Genomic DNA, 14,054 nt, shown 5'->3' with positions numbered 1-14,054 from the left:
CAGGCTGCGGCCTTGTCTTTCCATTTACCAAAGATCCTTGGATTTCAGCTGATGTCTCTCGAGCTCTGTGCTCTTCTCTCATCACCTTCAGCTGGGAGAAAACTCTCCCAATCACCACGGAGTCAAAATAACATCTTTGGAGTTCATCACACTTCAAACCCGGAAGAACGTAATTGCAATTCCAACACCAAACCATCAAGCATTTCATCCAAAACTGCATCCAGACGCTTGGTCAACAACCAAGGCAATGCAAGTATCGTTCATTTAACTAAACGAAACAAAGGTTTAGTGTAAGCTGTAGACCCCCTTGTAAAATGGTGCTGATGGTTTCACTCAAAGGATAACTGACTCCTTTTCATAGCTTAACTCCCTGTTTCTCTAATGTTTTCATTCATCCAATCTCACTTGCCCTTCCCCCATGTATGAGTGATTGTTTGGATCAGATTAGTTATGTGTGTTAGCCTTTAGTTAATAAAACTTTTGTGCACAAATTACACAAGTTTCTGATCCTGCTTGTGAATAATGTCCCTTTTACGATTCCGATCTAGCTACGTGCATTAGTACTGTAATAAGGTTATTTTCTGTGGCCACGAAAATATCCTTTCTTAGAATTGATATGAAATTACACTGAATGTTCGCTGGACGAACGGATTATTTGATGGCAGTTTAATTCTGCTGCAGTTACTACTGGCAGCTGATATAAATAATTGTAATTAATCATAATTAATTGTAATTATTTATATACATTTCCCTTTTGAGCTAATTTGCTACATTGTTCGACCGGTTGTGAAGTATGTGTATCAAACACACCAAGAATTGGCTTAAATAATCTCTGTCGGTGACATCATGGGAATGCATGCACCTGAGAGGTTAAAAATAGATGTAAAATGGACACACCTTCAGGTTATACCTTTGTCTGAAGAGACGTCCAGGCATGCCTACAGTGTGGCATTGAGGCGCAGCATTTCGCTCCTGCTTTTTCAGGGAACAGGGTTACAGTCAGAGGTGGACAGTAACGAAGTAAATTTACTTAAGTATTGGTCTTAAGTACACTTTTTGAGTATCTGTACTTTACTCGCGTATTATTTTTTCTGGAAACTTGCGACTTTAACTTCACTACATTTGAAAGACAAATATCGTACTTTTTACTCAACTACATTTATATCAAGGTCCCCAAGTAGAAAGTCGTTATATGTAGCAGTTTTTACAATGAGTGCATTTTCAGATTCACTGAACCCTTTTTTTTCTGTGAAAATCCGGCCTGCGATCTGCCAGGACCTTCCTGTGTTGCCAAGTCTTACAGTATTTCTAAGCCTGCAGTTTTCCGTCTAGCTTAGAATGGACATTTGGCTGATATTTTTTAGGCAAATCTGGCAACCTCAGGATCTTCCCCGCTAAACTAATGTAAACGTCCGCGCTACTGCACAGCTAAAAGCGCTCTAAAAAGGCATGTGTTAACACATTAAAGCTCTTTGGAAAATTAACCATGTTTTTACTATAGTAACCATAACTATGGTATTTGCAGTAAAATCACAGTATCCACAAATTTACTATTATCTCACTATAGTAACCATAATTATGCTATTTGTAGTAACTTCAGTAACCACAAATTTACCATAGTTTCATTATAGTAGTTTAATTTTTGTAGTTAAACTATGGCAATACAAATGGTAGGCTAATATATCTGTCAAAATGACTGCCCTCATTTTACCATCCATATATATATATATATATATATATATATATATATATATATATATATATATATATATATATATATATATATATATATATATAAACTTAGGCCTACTGGTAAATTGCTGCTAAAAACTGGTCAGGGAAGTATATAAATCTGAACATTATTTTATTGTCAAAACACTACACATAAATACATATATTTTTTGCAAAGAAATGATCAAAAAGTAGGCTAAATGAAAACTTTAATCTAAACTGGGAATCAATAAGAATTGAAATCAATAAGCAGAATCAGAATGGATAAAATTCAAACAATACCCAACACTAGCCACGTTGTGAAGTTCACTGATTTCTGAGCATTTTATGAACACTGATCAGTTGATGGCAAAATTAAAAAAGACAGTTCTTTGGCGCAACCTGCACACCCACGGCCATACTGAGAGAGTATGATCCAGTTTTCTGAAGAGATTAAAGGTTTGTTTTCTTTTCAATGTTTGCTTTGTTTGCCTAAAATGAACCATATCATAGACTTCAGTATATCTTTGAAAAAGAACTTTGTAACTTTTAAACAAGTATTAAAATGAGTTCAATGTAGCTGTAGGAGTGTTAGATAAAAAATAAAGATAATTATCTTCATTCAGTTGTTCCATTTCAGCATGTTTTGTAACATAAAAGCTCTTAATTCCAAAGATAATACAAGCTAATCAGTGTATTCAGTAGGTTGCATTAGTGGCATATGGTATTGTAAATACAAAACAATGCGACAATAAAACAATGCATTTACTTTTTACTTTTGATGCTTAAGTACTTTTAAAAACATGTACTTCCGTACTTTCACTTAAGTAAAAATCTGTCTTTACAACTTTCACTTGTAGTGGAGTAGTATTTGACCAGTAGTATCTGTACTTTCACTCAAGTAAGGAAGTTGTGTACTTTGTCCGCCTCTGGTTACAGTCAAGTAACCCAAGATGTTCCCTATCAAAAGCTGCTCTCGATACTGCATTTCAATAACGTTTATGGGAACAAGAATACTAATGCCACCGTACTGGAAGTGTCTGGACCCCTCGAGGTTGTGTAGTGTGTGCGCTCAAACATTGAAGAGGTCTCAGACATGAGTTTGGGATGTTGACTCAAGGACATGTGAGCCTAGAGTAGCATGGACATCTAAATTATAGAATCTGATAAACATGTGGAGACCATAAACGTGAGCTCCAGACTGCTGCATAACACAATTGCTGCAAGGGGAAACCTCTTGCTAGAGCCTTAGAGGATGCATGCCCCCATCCACCGGTTAAATGGGCCCTAACTCCTAGAGGCGAAGTTTGACCGTGAGCCTCGTAGGCTAGGGCAATAGCATCCCTCACTCAATATGACATTGTTTGTCTACTGGCAGCCGCCCCCCGGTTGCGGCCCCCATAGCATATAAAAAGCTGCTCCTACTTATGTCACTGGCTAGTGTGGTGGATGTAAAAATGAAGAGCACGTACTGGACACAGTAAGTGAAGTTTTTCTTGCTCTGGTGTCGTGAATGGCAAAGGGCAAAAGGATTCAAGAACGACCGGATGTGAGGTCGGAAATGGAACAGCCCCGATACTTGAGCACGATGGGGGAGAAGCTTGTTGAAAGCTTCTTCATGCCTCTTTTCATCCCAGCGCTCAGTTCTTTAAGAAGGTCAGCCTGATATGCCTCTCTCTACAAGTGTAGATGTTGCTCTGCATGGCTTGGTAGGTAGTGTTGGCTTTTTGAGTAATGATGCACCTCCAGGGGAGAGATAGCCTGGGCCTGTATTCTTGAAGATTATAAGAATCCTTTTAGAGAGGTCCTAATTTAGCTTAAAAATTTCTAAATAGGAGTCTTAGCTTAAAAGTGATTCAGGACCAATCTGAGAGTAACTCTGAGCGAGTAAAACGCAAAAACTTTTATCTTAGTGAGGAGGTGGGGTTGACCCCGTTGCTAGCAATGACACAATCTTTTGAAGACTGATTGTTTGGTTGTCTAAGAAGGAAACAAAAGAGCGCTTTTAAGAGTAGGGTTTATTATAAGCCTTCTCTTTGAAATTACATGCGTAATTTTTCCTGTTTTACCGTACTCTCTCTCTCTCTCTCTCACACACACACACACACACACATTATATATGTATATATATTCTTTATTTTTTATTTACCATGCTGTCATACTTAATGTATTTTATAGGAAATGAACAGCGACACAATGAAGTTCTGAAAGTGCTGTAACAGACCCAAATCACCGCTGCTGCAAAGTTGCATTTTTCCAGTTGCCAAATATGTTAATGTAGTTAATGTAGTGATTACGTCCATTTCTGGCGCTATGGCATTTCGCGATATCGGAGATGTTAGCGTGTCTCTAATAAGATCGGTCACAAACATGATCCCTGCGCAATCTAATGTGTAGCATCTTATTAACTCACTGTCATGCATTATGTGCAACACATTTCTTCTCCCTCTTCATGTTTCGTCCATTTTCTCCGCTGCTAAGAAACTCTTAAGCCTCTTAAAAGTCCTTGTTCGTACTCCTAACAATTTTGGACCTTAAGACCTCTTTTAAGGGTTAAGATGCTTTCTGAATTACTTTTTTCTTTACTAGGATCTTTTCTTTAATTTTAAGAGGAAACACCCACATTTCTTAGAATTTTCTTAGAATATTGTTACTAGGAGCAGCTCTTAGCACTAAGATTTTTCATGAATACGGGCCCTGGTGTCTTTTCCACCTGGGACATCATCATGTAGCCTCCGAGCCTTTGAATCCACTTGAATCCAAGATAGTCAAATAAATCAACACTGAAGGCACAAAAACAGGGGATGAATATGGCTTACTCCATGAAAGAGATATCTCATCATGGAAATCACCAAAGAAGGGGAGAGACCGTCGCTGAGGTCCCTCCACTTGACCACTTGACCACCTGACAGAAACCTGTCATCTAGTTTGGAGCGTTTGGGGTCTCTTACTCCTGTTGCCAATCCAGCTTTAATCTGACCACTGCACGAATCACCACCTTGAGTAACTCCTCATATGTTTAATAATCGTGGGAGGAACGCTCGCAGGTGCCGCTCTCAATATCCATCTCTGCAGAAGAAAAAGCTGCCGCGTCCTCTGTCTGATCCGAAGAAGTGCCAGGGCATGTTCAGAAGCGCAAGAACCTCCAGATCTGGCCAGAGCACAAGAGAAAGGGGAGGACCAGCCTCTCAAGCCTCATCCAGATATACGATCCTAACGAGGGTGCAGCAGCTCGTTCTTTGTGAAAGAAATTGAGCCTAATGCGAAGCACGTGGATAGGAAGTGAATTACAGTGCTCACACAGTCACACTCACTGCCCTCGAACGCGAGCTCAGCGTGCTCTTCCCCCAAACACTCCTAATAATACTCATGCGAATCCTCTTCAGAGATGGGCCGTGAACAAGGAGGCACGCATCTCTTTGCAGATTCACTTGACATGATTAATAAGTAGTTTTAACTTTCACTTTCAGCTTTTAATATATAAATAAGCTTTATATATCCTTTTTGATGATACTGCTTTCAGCAGCTCAACACACACACAAAGCGGTCTCTGAAGAAAAAGAAACCTGAAGGTGTGTCCGTTTCACATCTATTTATAACCTCTCAGGTGCACGCATTCCAATGACGTCACCGACCGAGGTTATTTAAGCCAATTCTTGGCGTGTTTAACACACATGCTTCACAACCGGTTGAACAAAGAATATTCTAATAAGCGTTATTGAAACACAGCATCGAGAGTAGCTTTTGATAGGGAACATACTGAACCCAACAAATCAGTGCAAAATAACAGAAAAGTGCATCTCTGAAGCTACTCGTCATTAGGTATATGAAAGCATTGTGTAAAATGGAAGATTACTTCATAATTAAAGAAACTGGACAATTAAATCATAATTAAAGAAAGACAACCATGCAAAATGCATCTAAAAATTTCCTTAAGAGAATACAAAATATTAGTGTTCAGAATTCTTTCTATGTGCAATAATTACTATTGAAAATCTAAAACAGCCAAAGCACTTAGTGAGTGAAACATTAATGTAATATTATATAATGATAAATGTGTTTGGCAGAGGTAAAGTGGTGCAGTCTTATTGGTATCTGAAAGCATGATCAAATTAGCCATAATATTTAATAAAACATCGCAACATGCAGAGGCGTGTGAATGATGAATACTGTGAAGGTGTGGATTTCACAGATTTCATCACTATAGCCACTGAACAGATATATTTGCACATGACACTTCTGTATAAATAATGTGTGGTGGAAACGTATTGGTATGGCATTTTAATATTTTAACAGTTACTTTTGTGTTGTATTTATTGTATTGTATAACAATGGATAATGAAATACTTTGATAATGACTTTTAATACACCTTTAAATTATACCAACATTAGTGGTTACAGTTGCAATTGCTTTGGCGCAATTTTTACAAGAAATTCATAAATTTTCAAAACTCTTAGTACTAATATCACAACAGAACATCAAAAGTGCACTTTTTCAAACATTTCAGCATATTTTCAATTGTGTTAGTACAATACACACAATCACAAAATAAGTGTTTCATCTATATAAATGTTTCATTCACAGTAACTGCCTTTCATAAAGCTATTACTATCAAACTTTTCATTAGCATGACTTCTCATTCAGTTAAATACATTTGTCTATTCTTTAATCTAACTCATCTTAATGGCTAATCAGTGACTCATTTGGTGCATCTATAGATATAGATTCAATAGATATTTAGTTTCTATAGAACGTGATTTCAAATTAGGGATAACCAAATGCACTGAATTATTTTTACACTAAAAGTGATAACCACTATTTTTTAAGGGTGTGTATGTGTGTGTGTGTGTGTGTGTGTGGTTCAGGTAAACCCTATTTTATGGGGACAAAATGTCCCCACAAAGATGGCAATATCTGAAATCATTGTCCTTTTTTGGGTCCAATGAGAAAAAAAAAAAAAATTCATAAGTGTAGGCTTAGGAGTAGGGTTAGTGTAGGGGGAGACAGTATAAAACCCAATACTCCTATGGAATGTCACCATAATGATAGGAAAATGTGTGTGTGTGTGTGTGTGTGTGCGTGTGTGTGAGTGTGTGTACCTACTTACGTTACAGTAAACAATATTTAGGGTCAAATTGGTACCCAGAAGTAAGCAAAACTTGACAAAATCACCTAAAACCTCCCTTTGGGGACATCCTCATTTGTAAAACCATGTGTTTTGCTATTTGTGAACATACAGCAGGACACAAGGGAGAGGAACTGATCAGAGATGTATCAGAAAAAGGGAGACAGATGGCATCAAATACAGCATTTTACATTACATTGTGCCATGTGATACTGTATATTGAAGCATTACCATGGTAAAGACGGCACATTACTATAACTCACCCTTCATCTGAAAAATTCAGCTAGAATATAGATTCAGTCATATGGCACAGTGAGGATTTACTACATTGACAGTAAAGTCTGTTCTAGCACAAAACCTTATGGCCATGTCATACCTTCATCGCACCTTTTGATTACACACTGGATAAATACTTTAGCAAAATAGCCTATTATTAACCTGAAGGTGTGTCCGTTTCGCATCTATTTATAACCTCTCAGGTGCACGCATTCCTATGACAGTTTTTTTTTTTTTTTGTGGGGTGTGGGGAATATACATGTTTCTAATGCTTGTAAACGTTTTGTTTATTGAACATTATTTCTGAATAAAATAATCAAATGTGTCTTATACGTTAATCAACTTGTACACCAATGCAACTCTCATGTGTCATAAAAAACATCATCAATGAGTGATGTTAAGTGCTCATCATCAATGAGTGAATAAAGTGCTCATAAAAAATTTAAAAAAGGTAGAGTAGAATAAGAATAGATCTGCCATGTAGGCCTATGTACAAGTATACATACAGTACAGTAGTAAGTGAGAGTCAATTTACCAAAAAAAAAAAAAATTCACAGCTTAATTTGCCATAAACGTATTATGCGGCCCCTCACTTAATGTGGAAAACTTGATGTGGCCCTTGAGTCAAAAAGTTTGCCCACCCCCGGTTTAAAGTTTTGTTCTAAGAGTTTTGAAAATGTACACCTTACTTGTGAAAATATTACCAAACAAATAATAATAAAAAAAAAAAACTGTAGTAAATAAGACAGATTATGCAGTGGTGCAGTCTTATTGGTATCTCAAAAGTCAAATTAGCCATAATATTTCATAAAACATTGCAACACGCAGAGGCCTGTGAATGATGAATTCTGTAAAGGTGTGGTTTTCACAGATTTCATCACTATAGCCATTATGAGTACACAATTGTTTTGAAATGTGCTGAATGATGTATACTTACAAACATGACTCTCTTTGGGATGTGGTCTGATTCCACCAGAGGGTTCTTGTAGAGCCATAGTTCCTCAGGTTGGATAACCCTTTCAAACGGCTCCAGGAACTCTGTGAACCTAAATAAAAGGCAGAGATAATGAGTCCATGCAGGATTCCTTAAATCCGACATTGAGCAAGCTAAAAGGTCTTCAGAGTTATTAGAAAATTACAGGCAGATAAGTTTGATTTGAATTTGCAGGGTAGTGGCCCTAACTGAGGAACACTGTTATATACATTTTACTCAATGTAATCCACATAAACTTCCAGTGAGTGGTTTTGTATGGATGAGTGGGTTTCAATGATCATCACAGAGAAAGAACCAACAGTGAAAATGAGATCTAAGCCTTATCCACTTTATTTTTAACATAAGAGTGGGCATAGGTTTAACTTGAATGTGCAATGCTTGCCGTGTCAGTCGCTATTTTAACTGTACAAAAATAGTCCATTATGATACGGCAAACTGATATTTATTATATTATTTCATTTTATGATCATATTCATGCACACTTGTTCTTTGTTTTTTTTTTTCTTTTGTTTTGTTTTTTTCTTAATGACACTTTGTTATTCTTCTATTTAGGGACTGATAGCAGCTAATGATGTGGATATTCCCAGGGAATGCATAGAAAAATAAAATGTACGCAGTTCAAGTTGCTTTGGTTGAAAGCATCTGCCAAATGCATAAATGCACATGTAAAATATCCAAACCATTATCCATTAAAGAGCATAAAACTTTTATAGCTGCAAATTATAACAACAAACAAGAGCACAGACAAAACATACAAATATACAGCGTTTTTGTTTGCTCAATTATTCACATTATTTTTTACTAGAAATTGGTTTTGTGGTTACTGGTTCTGCATGCAGAATGCCAAGGAGAATCATGTGTGAATAGCCTTAAAGTTAAACAATTATATTCAAATGAAATAAAATGTATATGACAATCAAGAAAATCTTTAGCAATAGCTTATTTTGGGTTTTGTCTTTAATGCTTTTTTATGTTTCTGAACTGAACGCACTGAACACAAGCACTGAAAAGAGCAATGTTATTCATGCAGCATTAGCTCAGAATGACTTGTTACAAGAGATTGTGCTTAATTAATCTGTCATGCAGTATGCTACTTTACTTAATCCTGTAGCAATGACCCTTGGAATGTAAGAAAGTGTGAAGACTTACAATAGATGCACGGTAAAAAAAAAAAAAAAAAAAAGTCCATATGCTAATTAATAAAAGCTAATTAGAGAATTCAACTAACAATTCTGTTGCACAAGGAATCTTGCTGTTGTCAGACTACTTGTGCAAGCAAAAATCTCATAGGATTATTACAATTCGTTTTTTTCACTTTGGTACTATTTTCACAAGCAACTGTTACATTTCAAAACTCTCTGTCAAATCATCAAAAGTGCAGTTTTTTTCAAACATTTCAGCGCATTTTCAATTGTCAATCCTTTTTACTACACAAAATAATTTTCATCTATATAAATGTTACATTCACAGTAACTGCCTTTCATAAAGCTCTTATAAAACTTTTAATTTGCATGTCGTCTCATTCAGTTTCTAAAGAACTTATTTGCAATTCAGGAATAACCAAATGTAATGAATTATTTTTTGCACTATAAGTGATTTATCTTAGATGATAACCACTATTTTGTACATGTGTGTGGTTACGGTAAACCCTATGTTATGGGGACAAAATGTCCCCACAAAGTTGGCAATATGTGAAATCCTTGTCCTTGTGTGAGACCTTTTTTTCTATGAGAAAAAAACAATTTCCGTAAGGATAGGTTTAGGAGAAGGGTTAGTGTAGGGGGATACAGTTTGTACAGTACAAAATCCATTACTCCTGTGTAATGTGACCATAATGATAGGAATGCGTGTGTGTGTGTGTGTGTGTGTGTGTGCCTAACCATATTTTGGGGACAAATTGTTACCCAGAAGTGAGCAAAACCTGACAAAATCCCCAAAAACCTCCCTTTGAGGATGTCCTCATTTGTAGAACTGTGTGTTTTGCAATTTGTGAACATACAGAAGGATACAAGGGAGAGAAATTGATCAGAAGAAGGAATGATGGCATCAGATGGCATCAAATACAGCATTTTACATTACATTATACCATGTGATACTGTATAGTCTTTACCATAGTAGAGACTGCACATTACTGTAACTCATCCTTCATCAGAGAAGTTAAGTTACAGTATAGATTCAGTCATATGTCATGCTGCATTGACAGTAATCTCTGTTCTAGCACAAAACCTTATGGCCATGTCATACCTTCATCATCATACCTTTTGATACAGTAACGCACTGTATAAATACTTTTACAAACATGGATTTTATGTGTATGTTATGCAAGTTAGATAATGCAAATGCATTTTCTAACATGACAATTATTGCCTGTATTACTGTAATTATTTCAGCAACAAACGTGATTTGAAACATGTATCTTGCATTGTTTGCTCTTGAATGAACTGATTGTTAAAAGTACTAAATTGAAAGAAGATCACAATGTTGTGTTTTGGTGATTAAATCAAATGTTCTCAATATATATTACAATAATCTTGTTTTGAAACAATGACTGAGTGGATGAAAATATATGTAAATGTAATGAAAGCATGAGATCAGATTTGAAAGTGTGAGTGTAATCAGTTCTTGGGTTTTTGTTCTAAGAGTTTTGAAAATAACAACTTACTTGTGAAAATAGTACCAAAGCGAATAAAAAAAACTGTAATGGCAAAATGAATGTTTGGAAATGTAAACTGATATTTCCTACTGACACAATACAGCAAACGATAGAAATAACTGACTTAAAACCATTTTTTAGCTGGTGAAAATACTAGTGTTCTAATAATTTTGGCCACCACGTGTGTGTTTGCTGTATACATTAATTATCCCGAATTATTGATCTTGCCTTTCATTTACATCTGGAAGAGAATTTCATTGCAAATATCTACACTGGATATTTGCTGCACTTGCATCATAGGAGAAAACATGTAAGAAGTTTGAATCCATGCTTGACAAGCTCCTGCCTCAACATCTCCACAGGCCTCTTCCTTTGTGGCTGGTGATGTTGTTCTGGACCACTATGTCAACAATGATCCTGTTCCATTCATAATAATCTTGATTGTAATAATAATAATAATAATAATAATAATAATGTATTAATATTATTATCATTATCATTATTATTTTTATATAACACACCCTAAATTTGGAATCCCTACATTAATTGATATTCAACACCAGGAAAGAAAAAAAAAAAAAACAATCCTATAAAATGTTGGGAAAGATGATGCATGAGTGCACCAGATTTTGGCTCACCGGTATGTTTTTAAAAAAAATTTTTTTAAATGTATGTTCTAATGTGTGTGTTCATCTTTGCTGAGCTTTGTCAAGCAAAGCATGTCTATAGCCAGCAGGTATTGATAATGATAAATCTTAGATTGCAATCCAGTGTGGCCATTACAGCAGACTTTCAACAGGCTAACAGCATCCCCGTGGACATTGCGTGACCTCCCGACTCTACATGGATTGTTATCAGGTCCATCCAGCGGTGCAGACGGCAGAGAGAGAGGAAGCAAAAGTGAGGCTACTGGGTGGGCCTAGGCTGACAAAACAAGCAAAAATCCACTGCTCCCAAGCCTATTCCTTGTCAATGCCAGGTCCATCACACACAAAATGGACGAAATGGAGCTACTGATAGCCAACAACAACTCTGTACATGACTGCTATATTATTATAGTAACTGAAACCTGGCTACGCCCGGGGATACCTGACGCTGCTATACAGCTAGCAGACCACACGCTACACCACAGGGACCGCTCTGTAGTTTCCAGTAAGAGCAGAGGTGGAGGACTTTGCATGTCTGTACACAACAATCGGTGCTCACAAAGACACATCATAGAGAGCCACTGTTCACCTGATAGAGACCCTGACAGTCACATTACTGACTTTCTTGCCCACCACAAGAGCAGTTGTTATTACTGCTGTTAACATTCCGTCCGATGCTAACATCAGCACAGCTCTCAGCTACCTACACAGCATTGTGAGAAAACATCATCGGGCCTATCCTGATGGAGTCCATAAAATAGCTGGTGACTTTAATCAGGCTTGTTTAAAGACTGTACAGTCATGGCCAAAAATATCAGCATCCTTGGTAAATTCACAAAAATCTAACCTTTCATTGGATAATAAGAATTTAAAATGGGGGGAAATATCATGAAATAAATGTTTTTCTCAAATACACGCTGGACACAATTATTGGCACCCCTAGAAATTCTTATGAGTAAAATATCTCTGAAGTATATTCCCATTCATATTCACAATTTTGAGCACTCTGGGGTGATTATGAACATGAAATTATCCAGCCATGGCTTCCTGTTTCACAGAAATATAAATAGGAGGGAAAACAAAGCCCAAATTCCCTTAATCATCCATCACAATGAGAAAAACCAAAGAATATATTTCTGATGTGCAGCAAAAGATAATTGAGCTTCACAAATTAGTGAAGTGGCTTTAAGAAAAGAGCTAGAGCAGTAAAAAAAATTCCCATTTCCACCATCAGGGCAATAATTAAGAATTTCCAATCAACAAATCAAAAGGATTAACAATGCAGATTAATTTTCACAGCCTTCTTTGATCATATTTACCAAAGGTGCCGATATTTTTGGCCATGACTGTACTTCCAAGTCTTTCCAAACCAGAAACCTTGGATGATGTCAGAAGTCCATACTTTCCATACTCTACTCTCCTCAGAGCTTGTGATATGTACTTCAAATCAGATGACAGGGCTCTTTACAATACTGCAGGAGCTAACCTAAAAAAAAGACATCAAAGATGTCGCATCACAAGCTGGTCTATATGAGGAAGATAGGAGACCACTTCAGTGGCAACAACATAAGGCAGGTTGGCAGCATAATACAAACTTCAAGGGCAGCACCACCACTGGCTGTAACACCAGTGCATCACTGGCAGAGGAGCTTAACTGTTTCTTTGCACATTTTGAAGCGAAGTCTCCTCTCCAATACATATCTCTTCCTGATACAGGCACCCAGACACTGACAGTACAAGAACATGAGGTGAGAAAGGTGTTCAGTGAATTAAGTAAATCTGAGAAAAGCTGCAGGCCCTGATGGAGTGCTTGGAAAGGTACTTAGGGTTTGTGACTATGAACTTGCTGCTGTCTTCAAAAACATCTTCAGTCGGTCCCTGTCACAAGCCATCGTTCCACCCTGCTTTAAATCACCCACTATCATCCCGGTCCCAAAGAAGCCTGCTGCAGGCAGTCTAAATGACTACAGACCCATTCCTATTGCCACAAAGCTCGGTCCCCACCTCTCCTCCACCCTCACTCTCAGCACTGGCTCCCCATAGTGATGTGTGCTGAGTCCACTAATTTACTGCCTTTATACATATGACTGTACCTCTACAAACTCCACATTATAAAATTTGCAGATGAGACTATAGTGGTTTGGACATCTCTGGAGTCACGCGATGAGTCTGCCTACCGACACGAGGGCCGAAAACTGATGTTGTGATGCTCTGCAAACAACTTGATGCTAACCGCAAAGAAAACTAAAAAAAACACCCTGGATTTCAGGAAGTGCAGAGCTGACCCCTTCCCATCTTCATGAACCGAGACTGTGTGGAAAGAGTTCGCAGTTTTAAATTCTTGGGAACCCTTATATCGGGCAGTTTCTTCTTGTCTACAAACAGCAGAACAGTTTCTTCTTCCCAGAAGTGTACTCTATTTATTATATGATACTTTACTGTGGACTGTGCAATAACTGGCTGACACTTTTAACTTGCACTTTCTTATTTTATCTGCTGCATATTAGTTTTATGAATGGAATGTGATAGTGTGGTTTAGAAAATGTTACAACCCTGTATTTCTTTTCAATTTGGAGGAAAAATCGGTAACAGGAAAAAAGGAAAAAAAAAAATCTTTTTATCTTACTGTTATGATAAAAAAAAAAAAA

The 14,054-nt window shown here is 37.0% G+C and overlaps 1 protein-coding gene across 2 annotated transcripts in view; it reads right to left on the bottom strand.

Moving 5' to 3' along the window:
• The window catches only part of plpp4 (phospholipid phosphatase 4), a 212,664-nt gene that overhangs the window by 85,124 nt on the left and 113,486 nt on the right, over window positions 1–14,054 (bottom strand). For both annotated transcript variants that reach the window (XM_058796424.1, XM_058796425.1), the window contains exon 2: window positions 8,050–8,158. In XM_058796424.1, the coding sequence (XP_058652407.1) occupies window positions 8,050–8,158 (109 nt within the window). The remainder of the gene's footprint in view (window positions 1–8,049; window positions 8,159–14,054) is intronic.

The sequence above is a fragment of the Onychostoma macrolepis genome, chromosome 13, assembly GCF_012432095.1.
Source record: "Onychostoma macrolepis isolate SWU-2019 chromosome 13, ASM1243209v1, whole genome shotgun sequence".
NCBI lineage: Eukaryota > Metazoa > Chordata > Actinopteri > Cypriniformes > Cyprinidae > Onychostoma > Onychostoma macrolepis.
The sequence above is the reverse complement of the archived record's forward strand: the minus strand, read 5'-3'. Positions and strand labels throughout refer to the sequence as shown.